General features: G+C 37.5%; 1 protein-coding gene across 3 annotated transcripts in view; it reads right to left on the bottom strand.

The window, feature by feature from the left end:
• Fbxl4 (F-box and leucine rich repeat protein 4) overlaps nt 1–24,440 on the bottom strand; it is a 64,945-nt gene extending 40,505 nt beyond the window's left edge. For 2 of the 3 annotated variants that reach the window (XM_074077895.1, XM_074077897.1), the window contains exons 1-4: nt 24,304–24,440; nt 12,229–12,345; nt 10,996–11,577; nt 4,173–4,518 (exon numbers count right to left, since the gene is read on the bottom strand). In XM_074077895.1, coding sequence (XP_073933996.1) covers nt 4,173–4,518; nt 10,996–11,507 — 858 coding nt within the window. In that variant the 5' untranslated portion in view covers nt 11,508–11,577; nt 12,229–12,345; nt 24,304–24,440. Of the gene's footprint in view, nt 1–4,172; nt 4,519–10,995; nt 11,578–12,228; nt 12,346–24,018; nt 24,044–24,303 lie in introns of those variants that run through there. The other variant, XM_074077896.1, reaches the window with a different exon arrangement.
• Between the last annotated feature and the right edge of the window lie 831 nt (nt 24,441–25,271).

Below are 25,271 nucleotides of genomic sequence, written 5' to 3'. Positions count from 1 at the left end.
AGGCACATTTCTCAACACTATAAAGGCTATGACAAATCTATAGCCAACATCACACTAAATGGGGGAAAAATGAAACCATTTCCTGTAAAATCAGGAATGAATGGTTTCCATTCTCCCCACTTTTATTATAAAAATTTTTATTAGGATATATTCATTATAAGGGGGCGATTTGAAGTGAAAATTCCAATCAGACTTACACTGTACATTATTTACACGTACCCAGTTGTCTCTCCTCCCAGCCCCTTCCCCACCCCACCCAAAGCAACTGCAAGAGGTTTTTTAGTTCTGTTTCATGTAAGTATACAAAGTCCATCAACCATATACCATCACCTTAATCTCCTTCCTTCACTACCACCATCCATCCCCTACACACTGTGCCTATTTTATAGTTCTGGTTTTCATTATTAATATTTAGGAATTCTTAGCCATAGCAATAATGCAGGAGAAAGAAATAAAAGGGATTCAAATAGGGAAGGAAGAAGCCAAATTATTCCTATTTGCAGATGATATGATCCTATATCTGAAAGACCCTAAAAATTCTAAGATCTCATAAACACATTCAGGAAAGTAACAGGATACAAACTCAATACACAAAAATCAGTAGCACTCAATTCACAAAAATCAGTAGCATTTGTATACACAAATAATGAACAGTCTGAGAAAGAAGTCAGGAAAATAATATCATTCATGATAGCTTTAAAAAAACATAAATATGGAGAGCTGATTATGATAAACCTATGAGAACTGAATATAAGCAATGCGAGATGCAGCTCAGTTGCTTTTCCTAAAATGTTTATCAGCAGGCTGAGATTGGCACAGCCCCAGCCACAGAAGAGAAAAATGCAGAACAGCTGCTTCTCCTAAATTGTTTACATTCAGAGAAGCAGGAACAGGTTTCTCCTGTTAAAATGTCACATCCCTCCCTGAGAACCACTGCTCCACCCTATTTACCACTGGGTACAAAAGATTCACTGAAGGAGGACACGAAGCTTTTGTTTTGAGGCTTTTTGCTTTGGGCTTTTGCTTGAGCCTTTTGCTTTTGGTTTTGGGGCTTTGGGAAAGGAAAAGATTGCTGAAGGGAAAAGAATTGAAGGAAAATTGCTAAAGGGGAATTACTAGCAAGCCAAGACTTTAACAAAGCTAAAGAGAACATGGGACAGTACAAGTCTGCACTGAGAACTTTATACATAGGCTTTAGAAAAGCTAAGCTAAAGAAAAGCTAAAGAGAACATGGGACAGTGTAAGTTTGAGCACCAAGGCTTTAAGAAAGCTGAAGAGTGAACATGAGACAGCGCAAGTCTGGGGGCAAAGACTTTAAGAGAAATTATGCTAAAGAACAGCTAAGAGAAAACATGGGACAGAGCAAATCTAAGGAAAGAGACTTTAAAGAACAGAAAAGAAGACTTTAAAAGGAAGGTTTTAAAGAAAGACTTTAGAAGCAAGATTTTAAAGAACTGTAAAGGACCTCTCTGCTTGTAGCTTCCATCTGATCCCACCATGATCCCTTTCTAATTCCTTTCTCTAACTTTCCCACCATGAACCCTTTTGTAATTCTCCTCCCTAACTTTTAATAAACTCCATTACACCCCTTTTCCCCCCTAAAAAGAACTGTAAAGGTGTAAGGCCTTAAAGAATAGATAGAGAAAAGCAGAATAAATGAAGAGAGTAGAGATAAAGAAGCAATGAGGGTTGTGCATCTCCACCCAAGCGCCCAACACACCTGATCCCATTTTCTGTCTGTCTATCCCGTGTCTCTTCTGAATTCCTGACGCTGCCCAGTTAAGCCCAGTTAGGTTCAGTATAACAAGAGAGCGAGAGAAAAAGGTTGCTCCACCTAAAATGCCCAGGAATAAATTTAATGAAGGAGTTAATGAAAGACCTACATGGCAAATATTATAACTCACTAACAAAAGAAATCAGTGAAGAAATTACATTAGAAGATGGAAGGACATCCCATGCTTATGGACCAGCAGAATCAACATTATGAAAATGGTTGTATTACTGAAAGCAATCCATATATTCAATAAAATTCCTATTGAAATTCCAATGGCATTCTTCACCAAGACAGAAAAGTTAATCTAAAGCTCATATGAAAGCAAAAAAGACCTCAAATAGCCAGAGCAATCCTGAGCAAAAAGAGCAATGCTGGAGGTATAATACCTGATTTCAAGTTATACTACAGAACCATAGTAATAAAAACAGCATGGTACTGGCACAAAAACAGACATAAAGACCATGGTATAGAATAGAATACCCAGACACAAAACTCACTCAGCTACAGCCATTTGATTTTTGACAAAATGGAACTGCATGAAACTAAAAAGCATAGCAAAAGAAACAGTCACTAGACTGAGGAGACAGCCTACGGAATGCAGACAGTCTTTGTCAGCTATACATTTGACAAGGGATTAATAACCAGAATATACAGGGAGCTCAAAAGACTAACCTCACAAAGAATCAACAATCCACTAAATAAATGAGCAAATGAACAGAACAGAAAATTCTCAAAAGAAGAAGTACAAATGGCCAATAAATACAAGAAGAAATGCTCAAATCCTTGGCCACAAAACAAATGCAAATCAAAACAAACTAAGATTCCATCCCACACCAGTCAAAATGGCTATCATCAATAATACAAACAACAACAAATGCTGGTGAAGATTCAGAGGAAAATGAATACTTAATGTTGGTGGCAATGAAAATTTGTGCAACTGTTATGGAAAACAACATGGAGGTTCCTCAAAAACCTAGAGACCTACCATACGATCCAGTGATACCATTCTTGGATATATACCTGAAGGAATATCAGCAGGATATAATAGAGCCACTTGCACATTCATGTTTATTACAGCATTATTTATAATACTCAAGCTGTGGAAACAGCACAGATGCCCCACAACTGAGGAGTATTATTCAGTCATAAGGAAGAATGAAATTATGTTGTTCGCAGGTAAATGGATGGAAATGGAAAACATCATGTTAAGAGAAGTCAGGCCCAAAAGGTTAAAGGTCATATTTTCCTTCATTTGTGGAAGTTAGACCTACAAATGCATATGTAAACATATATAAGATCTTACACACACGTAGAGGAAAAGAAAGAACACGACTGTATTAGTGAGTCTGCCTGAGGTAACTATGGGGAGGCAGTAGAAGTAAGGAGAATGTTGGAGAATGAAAAATATTGAAACAATTGCACCTGTGTATGAAAGTAATATAACAATGCACTGTCAACTATTAAATAAAAGGAGAGCTAGGTGATAGAGAAAGCAAGTAACGGGGGGTTCAAATCTGATTAAAGCACAATATATATGGATCTGAAATACCAAGGCAAAATTTCAAGTGTATATTGAACTATCAATATACACTTAAAAAAGTAAAGGGTAGGAAGGCAAAATAGGTTCTGTCCAGGAGTGGCTACTAGTGGGAGGAGGGAGAACATAAGGAGAGGATGAAGGAGGGTGAATATGGTGGCTGCATTTTGTATTCATATGTGAAAATAGAACAATGAAACCTATCAAAATGGTTCTAAGGGAGAGAAGAGTAGATGAGGGAGGACCTTGGAGGGGGTGAATCTAAGTAGGACGCATTGTAAGCACATGTATAACTGCCCCAATGCATCCCCCTGTACAGCTATTATAAGCTAATGAAAAAGAAACAGTATCTATTCTGTGACATCATTCAGCATGTTTTATTGCATTGACTGTTCACATAGAACTCTTTTTTTTTGCCACAGCTAATTGATGTCCTTCTAGGAATACTGATTCTATCTCCTGGTTTCTTTCACAGGAGTTTGTTGTATTGATTAAACCATTTGCATGTATTTGAAGCTTTCTTTACTGACTCCTTCCCTTTAGCACATAAACATGCTGAAATCTCTCCCAACCTGTGCCATAAACAGAAACTTCTCACTCTGCTCCTCCTCCACTAGTTACCTCTCAAAAAGTAAGCTACAACAGACCATACCCATAATAATTTATAATCTCCCTTCATTCTGACATGCTCTTTTTTGACTATGACACAAAGGGATGGCATAACTGTTGCTCATTATTGGTCGACAGTCTTGTCCATACTACAGCCCATAATCAGAGTATCTAGCAAAGTAAACATTAATATCTAAACATGTCAAACTCTAGCATTATGTTTGATTTTTCTACTGAATATATCTGGCTTACCTCATATGGGAGTTGATCAAAATATCCATTATTTGGCCCTTCCCTGAGGGCAGTACTGCTAAACTTTTTGTTAAGATTGTCCATTCCACAACCATCCTTTTCTTCATAATCATCATCTTCTAGATCACTCATGTCAATAAGTGAAGTCTTGAGAGAAAGCAGTGGCTTGTCTTTCATACCATGTAGCACAACTGCATCTAATTCAGTGTAATAATCCAGAAGAGAACTATTTACTTCCAGTCGTATAAGATTTGTGGGAAAATTTATCTGCTTAATACAAGGTTTAAACTGGCGAGCCTGGGAAGCATTCACCTTCGTAGGTCTCTCTGACCAAAGAATCTCCCATCTGCCAAAGAAAGAAACTTCCCTATAATACAGGTCAGAAAGAGATTTATAGTGGTAATGGTCCATTCCAATACATTACAGTGAAACAAAGGTGTCAAGTAAAGAGAACAGAGCCAAGCATGAGGATCACTTCAAGGATATGAAAAAATGTTAAAATAAAAAAAAAAAACTGAGTGTCACAGATGCTACTACTTAAATTTTTTCTACAAGTCCCCTACAGTCCCCCTCTCTCCCTCCCTCCCTCTCTCTCTCTCTCTCTCTCTCTCTCTCTCTCTCTCTCTCTTTGTGCAGATTTCACATTGGTCAGTTTACAGACTAGAACAGGCAGTCAGGCATATCTGAGGGACAGCATTCAGTTTTACAGAGCAAGTAAACCTTAAGCAAGAAACCACACAGGATAAAGCTCTCTTATGTGCATATCCTTAGTCAACTGCAGAAACTAAAGCAATCACCTTGTCTCACAAAGCTCTCCTTCTCTAGCTTTCTGTACTGGCCTCAGAACAAACTCAAAACTTTCATGTTATCCTTCATTTTTCTCTTTTTTTTTTTCAAGGCAGTCATTTTAAGTTTTGCAGTGTTTTTCAGAAAAATTGTCTCTTGTAAATGCCCTCCTCCTGAATTTCCACTTTGTAATCATTTAGTCATCCTTGTATTCCTAGTGCCTAGCAAGTATCTAACACATAATCAATAAGAACAATTCCATCTCATCCCAGCCAAATCGGTCATTTGTTTTTGTACAGTAAACTTATTCCTACCTTTGTTTTGCTCATGTTGTCTGCCCCAATGAAATTTATCATTTGCCCATCATTTGCTCATAGTCCATGTCCACATAAGCCTTCTTATAAACCTACTTTCCAAAATCATTTAAGGATTCTTCACAACATATCATCAGGGATTTAATATTCTCATGTATGTCCTAATTATCTAGTTCTCTAATACTATTTTCTAACACTGCCAAGAATATTAGAAACATGTAATTATTTACTTTGGCTAGCAGAATTTTAAATTTTATGTAAAAGAGTATTTTTAAGTCTCTCAAAACATACTACAAATTGCTTTCCAAAAATCTCATGGCAACTGACCACTGAAAGCATTATCTATTGTTTAGAGTAATCTCTAATTACTAATGATAAAAACTAAGTGCCATAGATACTACTACTTAAATTATTTTTATAAGTCCTCTCCCAATACCTCTCCCTTGTTTTTTTGTCAGATGTCACATTGTTCAGTTTAAAAACTAGACTATTCAGAGGTATCTGAAGACCAGCATTTAGATACTTCCTCATGATGAAATTTATAAATCACTAATTATTAATAACACTTAAAGTTTTATATATTAATAATATGTGTTTTTTTTAATCCCCCAATAAACTGTTGGTTCATTTCCTTGACCCAATGACCTTCTGAGGTCTACATAAAAACTGATTAACCACAATAAGGCATATAGAAATTGACACAGACCAAAGACCTGAAACTCAAAGGAGAAATCTAAACCATGAAAGCTAGTGATGTAACTACCCTAATGGTCTTTAGGCCAAGAAGGGTATAGAGCCCCAATTGTGGAAGACTGGAGAAGGGAAGTATGGTAATTTCTACCTTCAGGAATAAAAGCATACATTCAATGGGAACTCTTTTTTTCTTTTATTCATTTTTATTTTTTTAATTTACCAACACGTATTAATAGTACATACTTATGGAGTTCAGAGTGACATTTCCAAATATACATTTAGCCTACACTGATCAAATGCAACCTCCCTATTCCACCTTCTTCCCCAAAACCCTTCTCAATTTCTAGTAATCACTACTCTACTTTCAGGCCAATTTTTTTTAGCTTCCATATAGGATAAAGAACATGTCGTACTTGTCTGTGTCGGGCTTATTTCACTTAACATGTTCTCCAGTTCCACGCATTCTGCAGCAAATGACAGGACTCCATTCTTCTTTATGGTTGAATAGTACTACATGGAGCATATATACCACATTTTCTTTATCCATCCGTTAATAGACACCTAAGCAGATTACTTAGTTACTGAGAATAATGGTGCAATAAGCATGAAAATGTACGTACCTCTTTGGTATAATTTCATTTCCTCTGGATATACACTCAGAAGTGGGATATTCAATGGGAATTGGCTATGTTTATATCACCAAGAGAACCAGGACCCTCAGAATAGGGAAAGATAACAATAGGAACTTCTACAGTATATAGAACCCTTATAATTATCCCATACTTGTCATTTTTGCAGATTCTCTCCTGAACTTTAGAAATAAAGCCATCAAATATCTGTATTTACGGGACAACATTCCAGCCCATCTATAATTAGAAACTAACAAACTGCCATTCTGTATGTAGGGTCTGGTCAAATATAATTTAAATGACAAAATCATGTTTGTTAGCCCACAAAGTTAGGGACCAGACTTCAACAAATTTGTGAGGTTGCTGCTTAAGCAACTTTCTTTGACAGCAAGTTCTCTCTGTGACAGCCTATTGCTTTCGCTCTTTCTTAACTTCATTAGATAGTAAAAGTGCTTTTGACACTCAAAAAATGTACATCATTAAATTTCATCACCCCCAACTTAATTCCAATCAGTTCTTTACTACGGCCTCAATTTGTCATTTTCTCCCTCCCTTTTCCTCTTTCTTCCAAACTGTAACCCGAGGCTAGTCTATTTTCTGACTCCTATACACGCATCCTTTAAGACCTTATCCTCAGGATCAGGACACTCTACACTACCTCTTTTCTTTTCCTTTTAAGAAGATACTAGGCAAAAGTCAACAAAACCTTTGGGATCTGATAGAACTACCTATAACTTTTCTATTTCATTGGCTGAACAAAGAAAAATAATCCAATGAAATTTTGAATGTTTTATTCTACAAGAAGTCCGTTTCCTTCAAATTCCTGACCTACTCTCACATACTTGTTGGTGAACTCCTAAGGAGGGCATAAAACCACGTGCTCAATTAAAACAATAGGCAGGATAGCCCAGTTGTTTCCACACAAGAGTGCCATGATGTTGTCCATGGCTAAATGTGAAAACGGAATACATGTACAAATTCACACACGCTCTTGTAAAATCACCAACTGCTAAGACTGGTAATTCAAGATTCTGATCATGCTAATTTCTTGGTATAAACTGAGGTTTCTTTTATAAAATGATAGCAATAATAAAAGATGTTGCTATGTCATTTTTCTTTTAAATGTCTGTTTATTTAGCAATATAAACAATGAAACAATTGCATGAGTTCTCTAATTTTTATAACCATTATTCTACTTACTACCTTATAGTATCTGACTCCTTTCTCCCATTGAATCTCTTCAGTTCCTGTGCCCATCTTATAGATGGGCTTGCTACACTCCCAGTGGCTGACACCTACAACCTCGTTCTCTACGTTAGGCTCCGGGAGCCTTTTCATCCAGAAAGTGGCATATGCCCAAAGATTTTCAGTCATCCTTCTCACTCCTCTAGACCATGGTAGCCATATACTGACAAGTACAGGGGGACTGGTGCAGGAAGCTGAAACTTCATATTAAACTGCATCCTCACCTGACTTCTCCTTCTCTGTTGTGCTTTCCTCTCTCATTACTGGTTTGCCTTAGAGCATTTGTACAATAAATAATTGGACAGAAACGATAATCTCAAGATCTGCTTCTGGGAAGTTGGATAGTTGTAAAATCCCAAACTCTAAAAACCCCTAGTTTTTAATAAGATCCTTCCAGGTTTATAGCCCCCAATAGCTTGTTCTCTGTACTTTTGGTCTTTTCTCACTCCTTCAAACACCAGGATTTCAGCTTTGAATGTGCCTTCCTTTTCCACCTTTCTTAGCCACACTAGAGCCTCCCCCAATCCTTGTTCTCAGAGAATTCACTTCCCTGAGGAAATAAAGATTATCCCTTCCTAAACACTGCAGGTTAGGTTCTCCCCTCAGCCAGTACATGCTCCCCACAACCTCATGGTGCTCTTCCAGGCTGCCAGTGAGTGCAGAGAACAAGAACCACCTTTGTCTCACTCTGTTTTGTACCCAGGAGTGAACTGGCAGAAAGAGTGTTCAGTGAATGTTTCTCACTGTCTAAAGAATTTCACCAAAATGTTAACAGTTATTAAATCTGGGCAGAAGAATTCCAGATAGTTTTCTATGTATGTTCTCTTTTTTTCTGTATTTTTTTTTACCCACAAAACATCTATCGAGTTCATAATCAGTAAAACTTAAAAATACCTTTCCTTACATTGCAGTAATACATATTGGTCATATTGCTTTTCTCTTAAGGTTTAGTGGTGTTTTCCTACGGATAAAGCTAAAAATCTGGAAAGCAAATCAGAGATCCATCTATAATAAAGTTTTAAATTTAACCACAATCATATACTGCAACACTAAAGAACCCAAGAACCTGATTTATACTCAAACCCAGTTATATAGTCATTATACTTTAGACTGAAGAAAAGATACTATGTTTCATATATTCCATCCCAAATATGTTCAATTTTTAAGAAAAAATGTGGGTTACTTTGTAAGAAACAGGTAAAGAATGACAATTCTAATAAAACAATTCTTGCATATGAAAAAATCTTGCCCAATTTTCTTTTTTTCCTCTCAGAAAAAAAATCTGTATATTAAAAGATGCTGGTTTTCTGTGTGTATTTTAAATAACTCATTACCAACACTGTATGCAGTAAATTATCAAAGTAGTTCTTTTTACAATGAATTATCAAAGGAGTTCTAAAAAGAATTGCAGGACAGGGGGAGAGAAATGACCCAAACAATGTATGCACATGTGAATAAATGAATAAAGAAAAAAATAATAAAAAGAACAAGTAAAGATTATTTTCACAGTCTACAACTTAATTCAGCTGTATTTGTTTCCTGACAGGCTGTGGAGGAGTCCCCTCATAATTTAGGACAGAGACACCAATCTCTGCCCACTCCTACACTGGTAGCCGGAGTCCTATAGCTCGTGGGCAAGCTAGAATAAGCTCATAAGGACCAGGATTTTTGTTTATTTTGTCCACTGTTCATTGATGTATCCTCAATACCTACAATTCCTAGCACATGGTAGACACTAAAATACTTAATGAATGAGTGAGTTAAGGGTAATATAATGATGTAAAAACTAAAAAGATTAATAAGTAATAGAAAAATGGTAAATAGTGTGATCAGATTAATTCAAGGAATTAAACATATGGCCCTTAAACATATGAAAAATTATTCAATTTTAGGGATAATGTAGGAATTTTAACAAAGTTAACATTAAAATTTTTCACCTAATAAATTACAAAAATAGTAAATTGATTAACCCACTCTGTAGGTAAGGACTTGGCAAAACATATATATATTTATATTGCCAGTGGGAGTATAAATAGGCACAAAGCCTTAGAGGGAAATTTGGCATAACTGATCAAAATTACAAATGTACATATCCTTGGGCAAGTAGCTCGTCTAGGAAGCACATCTCATGGACACAAGTTGAGCACAGGTGAAGTGACTTACGAACAGGTTAGTCCCTGAATTAATGTTTACAACAGTACCAGAAACAACTAATTACTCATCCATTGAGGACTAGTTAATAAGTAAGGGTACATATGCACTATGCATTACTTACAACTGTAGGAAAGAATGGGGAAGCTCTCTTTGTATTGTTATGAATAGATTCCGTATATACTACTAAGTGAAACAAGTAAGGTACAAAATAATGTAAAGAGTATGTTTACCTTGTGAATAAAGACAATAAAAATATATTTCTACTTACTTATATCTGCACAAAGAAACTCTGTAAAAATACAAAAAGCTGATAAAAACTGTTTGTTTGGGGGCACATGGAGAACAGGTTATGAGCAAGGCAGAATTATGTACTTTTTAGATTACTGGCCTATGTGATTATATCATCTAGTGAAATAATTATATTTTTTAATAATGAGGCTGAGCTACAAAAACGAGAGGGCAACTGATATGCCAATTAATGATGTAAATTGGCGTATACTGAGAATGCATAAGTTACTTAAAGTAACACTTATTTTTAAATGAATTTGCTTGTTACAAAAACTTCCACCTACCATGAAAGCTTATTCCTTAGGATTCCTCTAACGTGTCACTGTGCAGGCCTATTCTGAGTGGCCCAAAGTATTAAAAGCAGTAACATGATGCCTGGTTGCAAATCCTTTAGAAGTTCGTATTTCCTCTAACTTCTCAGACTGGCCCATGTCCCTATTAGCTCACACTGTACTTTCATTCATGGTAAATTCTATGACAAGCAAATGACACCATCTGAGAATAATGTACTGTGATATGCTATAGGTAGAAAGCATGCGTTAAATCTTCATGCGTGTGTGATCTTTCTTCCCCACCAGAAAATTAAGGAAATTTTTCAAAATCTAATTTTTAAAAATTACTTAAGAAAATACTTCCAATAAAAATACACCTCTAGTATTAAAACAACCAAAACATTTCAGTCATATGAGTTAAGTCATTAAAAATGAGTCTTACCTTACTTCAGCTGGGGGATTTGGGGAATAAGGATTTGCAGAACAAGCCAGAATTCTGATGACTGCTCCAGGATGATAGGTTTCCAGAACATGAACTGCTGTAGGATACACCTGTTGTTCGAAAGTAAGTTCCACATAGTCCTGGCTCTGAAAATTGGGTGGTGTCCTCTTGAATGGCAAGGAAGCACTAGGACACTGATCCCACCATGTCCCATAAGTACGAAACACAGCTGTCTGAGTAAAGTCACCAGAACTTGGGAATACATTTGGTACACCTGCCAAATTCCACATGGTATACGACATACTATTCTCACTTCCATAATGGGAGCTGAAATCCACTACTTCTTTAGCATACTGGACGACCTCTGCATTGAGAGGGGAAGTCCGACTATTTGATATGATAGTTCTGTGACTGTTCATCACTTCTCCTCTTGTAGCTGTCCTGGCTCGGCGCCGAAGGCACATATAATAAAACATAGTCAGAACTGTTAACATGGGAAAGACTGGTGACATCTAGTTGTGAATTATGAAGCTTCAAAAGGTCAGGTGTCCTCAGTAAGACGCATGAACTCTGAAGGATGTTCTAAAAAATGAATGGCTTGGTGAAATAAAATAATTTAAGCAAGCAGAAAAATGCATGGATAAGGTAACAAAGAGGCTTTACCCTAAGTGTAATTTCCCAGAATGAAACTTTGAAAAAAAAAGTTTTAAACTTTAAATGTGAATCTCTGGTATAATTTGTCTAATGGATTTACAGGAAACTTAAATGTTATAAATCTATCTAACTTTATGCTAAATGGAAGCAAAACTGATATCATAAGACAATGGAAGATGTATGAACCCCAAAGCCTGATTTTATATAAAGTTATAACCACCATTCAAAAAATACCAAGTCCTTGAACTCTGAAAATTAAAATTATTTAAAATGTAGCAAACTGCTAAAATACTGCTATAAATTTAAAACCATCTTAGGTACTGCCATAACTTCACATTTTAACAAATGATTCCCTATTTTTAATTATTCTTCTCTTCCAAACATACTAAGTACAGATTTCACATTATGGGAATATAGTTTTTTGAGCTGACAGCTAATTCAGACCAACTAAATTAACTGCCTACACATCACAGAATCACTAGACAGTATTTAATTTATAACTCTTAGCATTATTTGTTAGGGCAGTTCTCGGCTGGCTGGCATCTGGTTTGTTGCCAGCTACTCTTAGAAATCACTCACCCCAGAGAGAATGGTCATAGAATGCACAGGGGAAATGCAGCAGTTGGCACTCATCCATGGGCCTAAAATTTGCATTCTGCTTTCAGGTTTAAATGCTGAAATGTGACATTCTTTTGCCTATAAGATATAAATTTTAGAAAACAATTTTATTTTCAAATCAGGGGACCAAGTATCTTTGAAAAATTATTATTATAAGCAAATAGTCACTTATTAGACACTGAACTTAATCAAACAAGCTACATTTTTAATTTTTTTATTTTATCATTTTTATATTTACTTACATGTGTATAGATTGTTTGGGCCAATAAGAGACATTTTGGGGGTGTTTTTGGTGGGACTGGAGTTTGAACTCAGGGCTTCATGCATGCAAAGCATGCTCTCTACTACTTGAGCCATACTACAAGGTCTACATTTTTTCTGAATTTTTTGTTATATAGTTTTGTAAATTTTTATGACAGAATACAATAAAAATACGGTAATGAACCCTATGTATAAGAGGTTACAAACCATAGCTTTGTTTCAAACTATGCTTGCAGACATATTTTACTGGGGTCAAGTAGTGTTTTTAAATTTTACCTAGTTTATAACCTTTAACATTCAAGAAGACCCCAAAAGGCCTGAGCTTTCAGAAGACACTCTTATTTCCAGCCAGCTCCACTCACAATACAGTCCTGGCCTGTGTAGGCAACCTCTTATCAATATAAACAAGGAAATCAAACATACTTATTTTGGTACCTGTACAGTCTTGAGATTAACTTCTCCTAAATAAAAGGAGGGGATGGTGGAGTGACTCAAGTGGTAGAGTGCCAGCCTAGCAAGCATGAGGCCCAGATTTCAAACTCCAGTACTACACACACACACACACACACACACACACACACACACCCAAGAAAGAAAAACTATTGCTTTTTTTAAAGTATAGCAGTGTACTCACCTCTAAAACTTTTGTGCTAAGACTATAAAATACAACATGCATTAGATGTCTCTCCCACTCAAAAACCTCCAATGGCTTTTTCTGACATACAAGTCATAATCAAAATTCCTTGATTTAGTATTTTAAGGTGCTCCTCAAGCTAGACGGATCTCTTTATCTAACCCAGAAACCCCAGTCAAGTTCTAACAGCCCTTCATATTTTACTTTAAGTCTCAATTACTCTATTATTTCTTTTCCAACCATTTTATTCCACATTCGTGAGCTTCTTTCAGCACCAAATGGTACTGCATTTGTATTAGACCTAGTTCCACGAGGTTCTATATTGGAGTAAATTTGCTGAGAGTCCAGCCAAAGGTCTTCATTTCTTAAAAGTCCTCAATGAACAGTAGCTACAAAATATTTGACATGTTACTAGAAAGGTGATGAGAAAACAAAAACAAATTTATAAAAGTCTCAGATAATTTAAATTTATACAAGGCATCCTTCTGCCTGCCTTTCAATCTCAGCCAGGTCCAAACTCAGAAATGCTTGATAAAATGTACCAACCAGTTAAACAGTACATAAAGAGCTGAGCTTGAAACAACTACAGAGAATGAACAATTGTGAGACAAGAAGAGGAAAATCAAAAGCAGAGGACAGGAGCTGAAGTTAACCTGACATGCAGAATTGGTTATTAGCCATAATGGTTACAAGAAGACCATGCAGGGAAAAATTATCTCAATACAACAGATCACATTGGAAGAATCTTCATGAAGCCAAAACTCAGAAAGGATCACCACATCCATGAAACCAGGACTGTGAAAACTTAGCTCACCTCCAGGAAGCCCAAGAAGTTACGACATAAACTGAGACAATGGGGGAAAGTCACCAGAGGATTTCAGAACACTATTAGGTAATACACCATGCACAGAGTCTAAATTCACACTAACTTCATGATCTTGAATCCCACCACATTCCCAAGTAAAAAAAATTAAAAACGGAAGTCAGTCCCAAACCAAAAATAGGCACAAATGTGAAACCTCTATGCAGGGATATTTCCACACAGAACAGACCACAGCCTTACTGCATCACAGTAAAAAAGTTACAGACTAACCAAAAAATGAACCACAAAAGGGAGGAATTTATACTCCTAAGAAAAAGAAACAGTAGAACAATTGGAATTAGACTTTTCCTGGAGAAGGGTAACAAACTATTAAAATACAGTTATGTGCTGCATAATGATACTTGGGTCAGAATGGATGGAGGAGTTAACTGTGTGATCTCTGGACATCACTTCTCACTCCACAACTAAACTCCTTCCACTTCATTTAAAAAATGTATTTATCAGAAAGCAAAACAGTTTAATAAAAGCAAAGAAACAGCTCTAAACTAAATTAGCATCATTTATATGAATTATCACAACCATTTCTGGCAAAAAGAAGATTGAGACAAATTGTGATGTGAAAGTCAATTTTTTCTTAATATAACAAGACACAAACCTGATAACATTCCTCAACTATTTTTACCATTGCAGACTATAGGATAATATCAAAATCAGAAAGACTGTCATATGGGCAATATTATTTTTAAGCTGAGTTAGAATTAAGTAAAATTTGCATCAAGACAACATATATAAAAGCTGAGCTATAAATCATAAATACATGTGTTATATGTCTAAGATTCTTCAGTACAGAAATGCAAAATGGATGCTTTGGGTTTTTTTTTCCAAACTCTAGATAAAAATCGTATTTAGTTAATTTTTTAAAAATAAAGCTAAAATGACTAATTTTTTGGAATGAAGGAAAAGCAGTGTATGGTACATTGGGAAAGCAATTGCAGTTTTTTAGATGTAAAACAATTTTTTTATTTTCTTTAACAAAACTGTAATTATAAAGGTGATGTAATTCAGTATTTTAAAACAGAAAACTAAAACTACCATTAACATTGCCCCCAATCTAAAATTATTACATTTTTTGTTTTCTTTTTGAGTTGTATTTTTTATTTAGTTGTAATCATGATGTAAGGAACATTCTGTCTATTGCCTTTTTCCTATTGCTATAGACAGCACATGGCTGTCATTGTTGAAACCACAGAACTTACCAATGAAAGTAGAACTTCCCCCAGTGTCCCAAGGGAGAGACCATCTCTACCTTTAGTCCACCAATACCTTAAGTTTCTGAGACAAAGGATGCAGATCAGTGTGGGTAAAAATGGGGCTGGGGGTAAAAGAAAAGTTACAATAAATCTGGTTGTGATGGCACATGCCTATAATCCTGGCACTCAGAAGGCTGAGGCAGGAGGATTGAGAGTTAAGGCCAGCCTAGGATACATAGGGAGACCATGTCTAAAACAAGAAGACAGAAAGAGGATAGGGGGGAGAGGAGAGAGAGGGAGGAAGTTAAAATAAAACTCTGGTGGTATCAAGATATGCTAAGGGACTGGAAGTAACAGAGCTTAAATGCATTGCATCTTTGCCCCTTTTTCTCTTTATTTGGACATTTCTTCTCTTTGCTTAACCATAGATAAAATCACCACAGCAACTAGGTTTTCTATAAGCAGTGGAATTTAAAAACTTATAATTAAGAAAAACAAAGCAAATATATTTATTTGTTTTCTATCAGTGCTATCATTTGTTTTCTATCAATGCTATTCAGATGTTATATAAGTTAAAACCTGTTTTTGAACATAAAGCATAGAAACAAAGCAGGAAAATGTGCAAATCCACAGCTAACACCCTTCACTGCTTCTAAATCCACTTTCAATCTACTAAGATGATATATAAAAGTGTTTTAGGGGTAAAGAAGAACATATGGAGAAGAAAGGACAGCTCCCTCTACTTTTCCTGGGAAACGAAGTTGAAACAGGGAACAGTCATTGTCTCAGGACTAGTGAGTGGGTAGCCGAGACCAATGCAGAAGTATATATTGTCCACATGCTGTCTGGATCTTTGCCAAGGCATAGAGGCAATTTGTGAAAAACAATGAATTTCCCAGTGAGCAATGGACCAAATGCAAAAGGTAAAACAATTCCAACTTATAAGGAGAATGGGATTCAAAAGCAAAGTAATTTTTCCCAGCCTGGGCAAATAAGTAAATACTAGCCTAGAACACTAAATTTCTCAAAAAGGATGATTATAAAATATACCTTTATGGAGACATTTTCTCTTCTAATCCATTCAAAAAGCTTCTTTAAAGACTCCCACAACATATAAAAATATTATTTTCCACTCAGTCAGAATTAGAAATAAAGTAGTCTTCACTTAATTTGTTGCTTAATACGATCATTTATCAACAATGATTAGGAGGTACGAAATTCTCTACCACACACTGAACTTTTACACCAGCACAATCAAGGAATATAAAACATGTCATTTTAACTTGTATCTTGAGTCATTTATATTCCTTGGGAAACACCTTGCTCCATACCACATAATTTTATTATAATACAACTTTATCTTCACTGCATCTTCTATATTATAAAATGCTTAACAATGTTAAATAATACAATTACAGAAAAGCAGTAACAGTGGAAAAGAGAAATTAAGAGGTATAGACAAGGGAGAACATATGTTTACTACTGAGATTTGAAGTGAGATGGGGAGTCGATGAGGCGGAGAGAAGCAGGATGGCAGGAATTGCCGAGAAGACGGCTTGTGCTTCTGCAGAGGGAAAAGAAGGAAGGAAGAGGACTTCATGAAATAAAAAGAGGCAACGGAATAATCTACAGCCAAAACAATGCAAAGCTAGGTTTATAGTGTGATTAATGAACCAGGAAAACAAATACAAAACTCAAAACAGGATAATCAACTTTCATTAAAGTGAAGACATGGAAAAAGTTGATAATGATAGACAATAAGACACAAGCATATACCAATGGCAAGTTATCACAATGCTTACTCACAAAATAGCCCAGAGGCATGTGGACGAAGTGATAGAAAAAAGGAGGATTTAGACAGCTTTGCAGCACCATTCTAAAAGCAACAGAGTATATAATACAACAAAAAAAAAATCAAGAAAAAAGACCAAACCTTAAACATTTATCACATCTGAATCCTACCAAAACTGGTCAAGAGATGTTATTTTAAGGAAAAGACTTTTCTTGTTGAGCTAGAAATCTAAACATACAGGAATGAAGGAAAATGAGAAAAGGGTAAAATTACATTGGAATCTGTTCCAACTCTCACCATGGGCCCCCTTTCCTGCCTACTCCCTGTAGGTTTCTATGATAACACATATTCTCATATCTCCTCCTGCCTCCATAGTAACTTCTCAGTCTCCTCCTGGGTTTTCTTTCTCGGCACTCTTTCTTAAATACAGAGGTACCATTCAAAGAAAGGTTGTCTTCTTGATAACATGATGTATGAGAAGGTTTCATCAACCTCTGCTCCTGTCTCTGCTCTTCCTTTCACTTTTGCATACTTAGCACTCTCAGTGTAGAGCCACCAGAACCTTCAGGGTGCCCTCAACAGCAATGTATCTTCATGCCTTGGCATCTTTAAGTCTTCTGCTGAGGCTAGGTAAAATGCCCTCTTCCCTCCTCTGCTTATACCCTCTCACCCAGGCATCAAGGTTAGGTTCAGAAATTTACCCACCACTCCTTTTTTCTTTGCAATTAGACATTATTTGCTATTTCTCACCTGCTATTTTTTTCTATCTCAACAGTTTATGAATTTCTCAAGTTCAGAAAATGTACCTTAACTATAATAGAGGTCCTAGAGCATACCAATACATACTCAATAAATATGTCTTGTTTTATGGAGACTGCAGAAAGAATTATAATAAACAAGTTTAAAATAAACATAGAAGTGAAACCAGTGACTCTTCAAGATAAGGTGCATGTGAAAAAAAGTTCCATATCTTGACATAGAGAAAAAGAGGAGAAAAATGGAAGATAAAAACTGAAACACAATAGGTAAGAATCAAATGTATGTGCTTCTTTGAAGCTATCCAAGAAGGAATAGTACACATATTGAAATTTTACTGCTCAAAGAGAATGTAAAAAAGTGGTAACTTCTGTTAGTCAAAAGAAGCCCCTGAATACATGAAAGAGATTTGACTCTGGCCACAAAGAAACTGATTGAAATTAAAGAAAGATTCATGAAAGATAAGACTGGAGGGGTTAAAAAAAACCTATTTTCTCAAATACAGTAATTTTAACACTCCAAACCTATGATGAGACCATAAGCTGATTATGGAAAACTAGAAAAACTACAGATGAAAAAGAAGTTTTTTTAGAAAGTAAAAACTGTACCTAGGAGGTAGAGGTGGGAGGATAAGTGAGTTCTAGGCCAGCCTGGGTTACACAGAAAGACCCTGTTTCAAAAAAAAAAAAGTGATAACCTAAGAGATAAGAGAAGAGACAAACCAAAAGAGGTGAGGATCTAAGAGCAAGGTTAAAAAGGCAGGTTAATATTGTTCTGGTAATAGATGTGCTTCGGGGGAGCAAAGGCTGAGCGTTCACAAAAGCATCTCTCTTTCACCCCAATCTTTTACATTCTAATTGTACTATATGCTTGAAACTAACATTGAAAATATGTAACAATGCATAAGGCGACTACTGGGGACAGTATCTTAAGATTTTATGTGCCTCTTTTCCGCTAAGTAAATTCTTTTTTATAGTTAGCAAGGCCTGCTGTGGATTGATAAGTGTCCCCCAAAGGCCCATGTGTTGAGGGCTTGGTTGCCAACCTGTGACATTTGGAGCCTGGCATGAAGGAGTGGGGTCACCCTGAGCATGGTCCTGAAAAGAGCAGTGGCACCAGTCCCTTCCTCTCTCTGCTTAAGCAGGACTCCTCCACCAGGTACTCCTGCTATTCCAGTGCCATCTCAGGCCTAAAGCAGCAGGGCTATGTGACCATGACTGAAACCTGCACCACAATAAGACCTTCCTCTTTTTAAGCTGGTTATCTCAGGTATTTTGTTATAATGACAGGAAGGTGACTAATACCATGCCCCAATATAGAACACACAGGTGGAGTTGTTAAGTTCTAACTGGGTCAGCCTGTAGAATAAAGACTCCTATCCAGTTTCAAAGCTTCTTGAAAATTCAGGCAAGTAAAGAAGAGGAAGAAGGCAGAGGAATCCACTAGGAGAAAAAAAAAAAAAACTAATAGCAGAGGGAAAACCCTGAAAAATCATATGTAAACAGTACTTTCTCCTCTAGTTAGCAAGGTAGCCCTCAAAAATGCAAAGAGATTAGGACTAAGCATGGTGGCTTACACCTATAATCCCAGATATTCAGGAGGCAGAAATCAGGAGGATCATAGTTCAAGACCAGTCTAAGCAAAACATAAGGGAGACCGCCATCTCAGTCAATAAGTTGGGTGTGGCTGTACACCTGTAATCCTAGCTATATGGAAGGCAAAGGAAAGAGGATCTCCATCCCAGGCCCCTCTTCTTTTTTTTTTTTCGCTCTTGAGCAAAAATGCAAGTCCAAAAAATAACAAAGCAAGAGGGCTGGGGGCGTGGCTCAAGTGATACAGTGCATGCCTAGCAAGAGTAAGACCCTGAGTTCAAACTCTAGTACACCAAAAAAAAAAAAAAGGGCAAGGAAGTGATACAGAATCTGGAACACAGCAAACCCTTCAGAAACCTCTACTGTGCCAAGTAAGAAATGGTAGTGACTAAATCAGACTAGAAATGATTTATCAGAAAACAAGGCCTAGGACTTAAAATCAGTTTAATCTAGGAATTGGTAATGGTTAGCTCTGTAAAATCTGGTCACACTCCTCTTTCTTTCCCCAAGTTTCTCTAACAGCATATCTAAACCTCTGAAATATTTTACCATCAAACTTTAGTAGAAAGAAGAACAGAAAAGTAAGAGGAATCAATGATTTTTTAAAAAAGCAAAGGTGTGGGGTGAACAGAATGGTGATTCTGTGATACAGTGGATCTGGAAATCCTCTTCCTGCCCACAGTATGGTGTCTCACACAATGACAAGAAAGGACATTTTCTAATTATACAGGTGTAATAAAACAAATTGTCTTAGACGCAGATAGCCCATGCTACATTATCTACATTTTTACCTCTTCCTGCATTATGTCATGATAGGTAAGAATAAACCATCAGAATGGGAAGAAGTGTGAGCTTGAAGAACTCATTTGGCAGGCCTACAACATATATTTAATAAGAATAATAAAAATTAGAAGTATCTGGTTGAAGAGAAAAAGAATGTCTCCAACTATTAAAGCCACACTAATTACATAAATTTACTTTGGCCAAATACTACCTATATATCTTTGTACAGTGAAACAGAGGACATTTATCTAATAAAAATAAATGGGATTTATATTTATCTTGTCTTAACAAAAATACAAGTACAATATCACAGGTCAGTCATGGTTAGATATTATAGTTAAAAGAATAATTAACTAAAATGGTGTACCGTTGCCAAACTAACTTCAGGGTATAATTTGCATTTGAAAAATAATATACCCTGGTGCACAGTTTGATGAAAACATACACTCTTAAATGGCCAATAAACAAATACAGATATTCAACCCCATCAATAAGCAAACAAATGCAATAAACTACTAATAAATAGTATTTTTCATCCATGAAATTATTAACTGTAAAAATGACCACATCATCTTAGCAGCAATTGTTTTAAGACAAAAGACTGCAGATGTCCTAGCTTTTGCATGTCTTATAAACAGAGGCACTGATGGTCTTTGTCTCAAATTATCTTTTCAATGGTATTTATATAGCAAGCAGGCTTGGTGGGTAAAAAAAAAGGGGGGGGGTCTCTCTGAAGTAGAGCACAGGTTTATTTCCTATCCAGGAAAACAAATATGATGTCTCCCTTTAAGGCATCGGTCAGGCAGGTTTCTTCCATCCCAGTATGAAAGAGCCTAAACTCAGGATTCCTCTCCTGTAACACAACCTATTGCTAGTGTCATCCGGCTCTTGTCACATCTCTCTGTAGAAACTGGGGCTCCAGAGCTTAGCACAGGAAGATGACACTCTCTGACTATTGCTATTACTGTGCTTTGTCTCTCACCCAGAAGTCTCATGTCTTCTGCAATATCCATGAATCTCTTAACCTCCAAGTAGAGTATAATCTTAGATTTTTGACCATTCTTGGCAATGATATGACAAAAGTAGCATTCCTATGAGTGATAAAAATTTACTCTCAACCTTTTTGAAGAACACTATGTCAGAATCTCTGAGAATTTAAAATGTATATGCACTCATTGACACAGCAATTTTAGTATTTATACTGAGGAAATGAACAAACATGCAAATATATACAGTAGTCCTGCCCTCCCCCATCTAAAGGGGATATGTTTCAAGATTCTCCCCACCCCCAGTGGATGCCTAAAACCAAGGATAGTAGGAACCCTATAGATAGATAGATAGATAGATACCGTACTTTTTCCTATTCATACTTATCTTTTGCTTAAAGGAAGCACTTGACAACTTCTCTTTGGTGTATCTGAATTTCCAGCATCACTACTCCTGAGCTTTGGGCCCATTATTAAATAAAATAAGAGTTACTTCACACAAACTCTGCAAAACCATGACAATTGATCTGATATCCACGATGGCTACCAAGTGACTAACGGGTACTGAATACATGCATGGATACACTGAACAAAGATATGACTCATGAAGCTGGAAAGCATGAGGTTTTACCACGCTACTCAGAATAGCATACAATTTTAAACTGACAAATTGATTAGTTTTGGAGTTTTCCATTTAATATTTTCAAACTGAGGCTGACAACGTACCCATTGTCAGGCAAGGAAAGAGAAACTGAAGAGAAGGAGGACTACTGAACATACAAAAATGATCCCATAACTTCATTTGTAACAAAAATAAATTTGGAGAGTTCTCAATGTTAATAAAGGAGGAGCTAAATAAATTTTAGGCTACTCCTACAATAAAATACCAAAAAGGCTTTCAAAAAGACAACATGTTATATGCTCTGATACAAAGAGATGCTCATCAGTCATTACAAGTAGAAGCTGCAGAAAGTGATACATGGTACACCTCCATTTATGAAACAAATATACATTTATGCAAATTTTTAATCTGGAAGGTGAGAACAAATTATCAAACAGTGATGATCTTTGTGGAGCAGGGTTCCTGGTACGTGGGTACACAACATTTCTACTTTTTCCTTCAGCTATTTCTGTATTGCTTGATTTATGACTAACAGTGTTTTTAAGTGTCTACAGAAATACCTGAATGTTTATTGTCCTTGGGATATCCAGTTGGGGTGGTAAAATACAAATGGACAAGAGGTTACCTGAGTGATTACTTCAATAAACACTCATCTCTTACCATGGCTGAAACCAGGTACAGAAGTCCTGAATCATAGCTGATGAAGAGACACAATACACACTCTAAAACAAGATATAAAGTCAGAAGACATGCAGAACCTGAGTCAGGCTGCTTCTCTATGTACCACTCTGGAGAGCAACACAAGGGATTTAACAGTGGTCACCAGCAGTTCAACTGACCACAGAAAAGGCAAGCTAAAATAATTTCAAGCACAGGCAAGAACCTTTAGCAGGAAGGGGAGAACAAGAAAGCTGTTCAACTTGTCCCCATTAAACGTGTTCATTCTAAAAATACTTCATAACTTTTACATTATGCTGATCATTGTTCAAATCACTAGCCATTAAAACACATTATAAAGCTAAAGTAACAAGAGCAGCATAGCATCACTTCAGAAAGTTAGAGACCACTGATCCAAAGTTTGATCTCAAGAATCTATAGGAACTTGTGCCTATGATAGTGTACTTCTTAAGAAGTTGTTAGTCACCCCTAACAACAGAAAAGGGGAAGCCTTACTTCCTACTGCATAATAAAATAGAGTAAGTTCATACAAGTACCAGGGGAAAAAAGGGCACTTATATACAATCCATTCAGTGAAAGCCTTTCTAAGAGAACATCAAAGTTAGATCCTGAAGTTAAGATGGCAAATATAAACTACATCAAAATTAAAAGGCTGAGGCAGTGAGACTAACACAGTAAAGAAAGAGGAAGCAGTTTTTAACTGACCATATGTGGAAAAAAAGATAAGCTTTTAATAACATTTATAATTACTGAATCATAGTATGAGTGAAAGAAATTAACCTTCTTACACTGCCCTGACCCCTCCGATTTTTAAGTATGTAATAGAAGGGAAGGATATGAAAATGCAGGGCTTAAGGCAGAACAGCCAAAATTTAGGTCAGCAATTTCAAAAAACGATGGCACTTTCAAGTGCGGGAAGAAATCAATTCAATGAACAGAGAGCGCCTATTACAAAGGTGATGCACGCTGCCATTAGACAGACAACGACACCTAGTATTTTCCCTTTCCTCCAAGAACCTTTCCTCCAAGAACCTAGTATTTGATAAAGGACTATAGGTGCCCCTCTACTCAACCAACAGGTCCAATATGTAGTACAAGGCAAAAGAAGCATGAAGTGAGCTGGAAGGGAAAAATGTACCTATATTCTGAACTTAAGCCAAGAAGTGCACGTAGGAAGCAGAAAAGGCAGCTCACGTCTTCGAACTGATCAGAGCACCGAGACTCCCCCCCAATCAGATGGTACTAACCCTCCAAGGGCATAAAGCCAGACAGCAGATTGCCAACACAACTACAGGTTTATATCACCTTAACTTTCTAATTAACTGTGCGTTTCTGTTAGTGACTGCATTCCGAAGCTTTGGGAAAGCAATGAAATGCAAAACCACCCCCACCGCAAACGTGTTGACAAGGAGGACAAGTGGCTGGTCATCACCCCTAAACATAGCAATTGGGTTGCAGCCGGGCATCCTGTGGCAGTCCTTAAGAAAGAAGGCATGGGCATGGTAGACAGAAAACATCAGGTGTCACAGGAGAATCAGGACAGAAGGGTCGGGGGCAACAGGTAACACACGCACCAGGTGGGCAATGTGCGCAGACCCCACGGTGTCAACCAGCCAGCACGAGGCCTCGAGCCCTGCAGACACAGGTGCGGGGAAGCAGCGGCCCAGGCACCCAAGCTGCACTCACTCAAGATTCCCAGCAAGCGCGCAGTAGCGCGAGCGGAGCAGGAGCGCGGAGGGGGCCTCGGCCCCGCGCCCACTGTTCTCCGCAACACTGCGCGCCGCCCCGGCCCCGCCCCAGAGACGGAGGAGGAAGACGCAGAAGACCCTCAGGAGGGGGAAGTAAAGGAAGGGCCGTACCCTGCAGGGTCCGGGAGAGGCGCGCGCCGAGGGCTTCACCCGGGGCCAGGCGGCGCGGGAAGGCCTGGGCGCGGGGGCGGCTCCCAGGTTCCTGCACTGCAGCACCGCGGCAGCGCGCCCAGCCCAGCGCGACCCGGAAGGAAGACGCGAGGCCGCGGGGCGGGGCTGCGGGAGGGGAGGGGCGGGGCTGCGGGAGGGGAGGGGCGGGGCTGCGGGAGGGGAGGGGCGGGGCTGCGGGAGGGGAGGGGCGGGGCTGCGGGGAGGGATGGGGCTGCTGCTGCTGATGCACGCTTACCTGCTGTCTGCTCCTAGGTTGGGGAAGGAGCTTCCTTCTTAGCAGAGACAGCGGTGCTCTATAAATGGCCCAGTTACAAAACCTCTGCGGGGTTAATCCTTTTCAAGCACCAACCTGCCGGCTGTAGTATAGTCCTGCCCGGGGTTCTTCAGGCCAAATTTGGTGACTCAGGTGATGTAGGTATGCGTGGGGTATGTCTGCGAAAAAAAAAAAAAAAAAAAAAGTGGAATGTATGCTATAAAGTGCTCTGAAGGCATAATTCACCAATTTAACAAACCTCTTCAGCCCCAGGTACAAATTTTCCCTGCAGACTTATTTTCCATCCTAATATTCCGAAGCACATGACCATTACCTCTTAAGAAGATGATGTCACAGTTGGCCTTAGTCATTTCATTTATTTTCAGTATGACCGTTGCTTTACTTTGCATATTTATCTTGTTACAAAGTATCATTAAAATAGAATCTTTTAAAGTATGTTGAGCAGTACATTATTTGCTAATTGCTCATAAAGAGACAAAATAGTAAACATTTATTTATGAGCTGAGCCAATATATGCTCAGAAATGTAAATTTTCTACAAAAATGGGAATTTTAAAAAGGAATTAATGCTTAATCCATATCCCCCAACCTTGAGTACAGCCAGTGTTTAGTGACTGGCTTCCTAAGAACAGAGT

This window comes from Castor canadensis, chromosome 1 (assembly GCF_047511655.1).
Source record: "Castor canadensis chromosome 1, mCasCan1.hap1v2, whole genome shotgun sequence".
Classification (NCBI taxonomy): Eukaryota; Metazoa; Chordata; class Mammalia; order Rodentia; family Castoridae; genus Castor; species Castor canadensis.
This window is presented reverse-complemented; position numbering and strand designations above follow the sequence as displayed.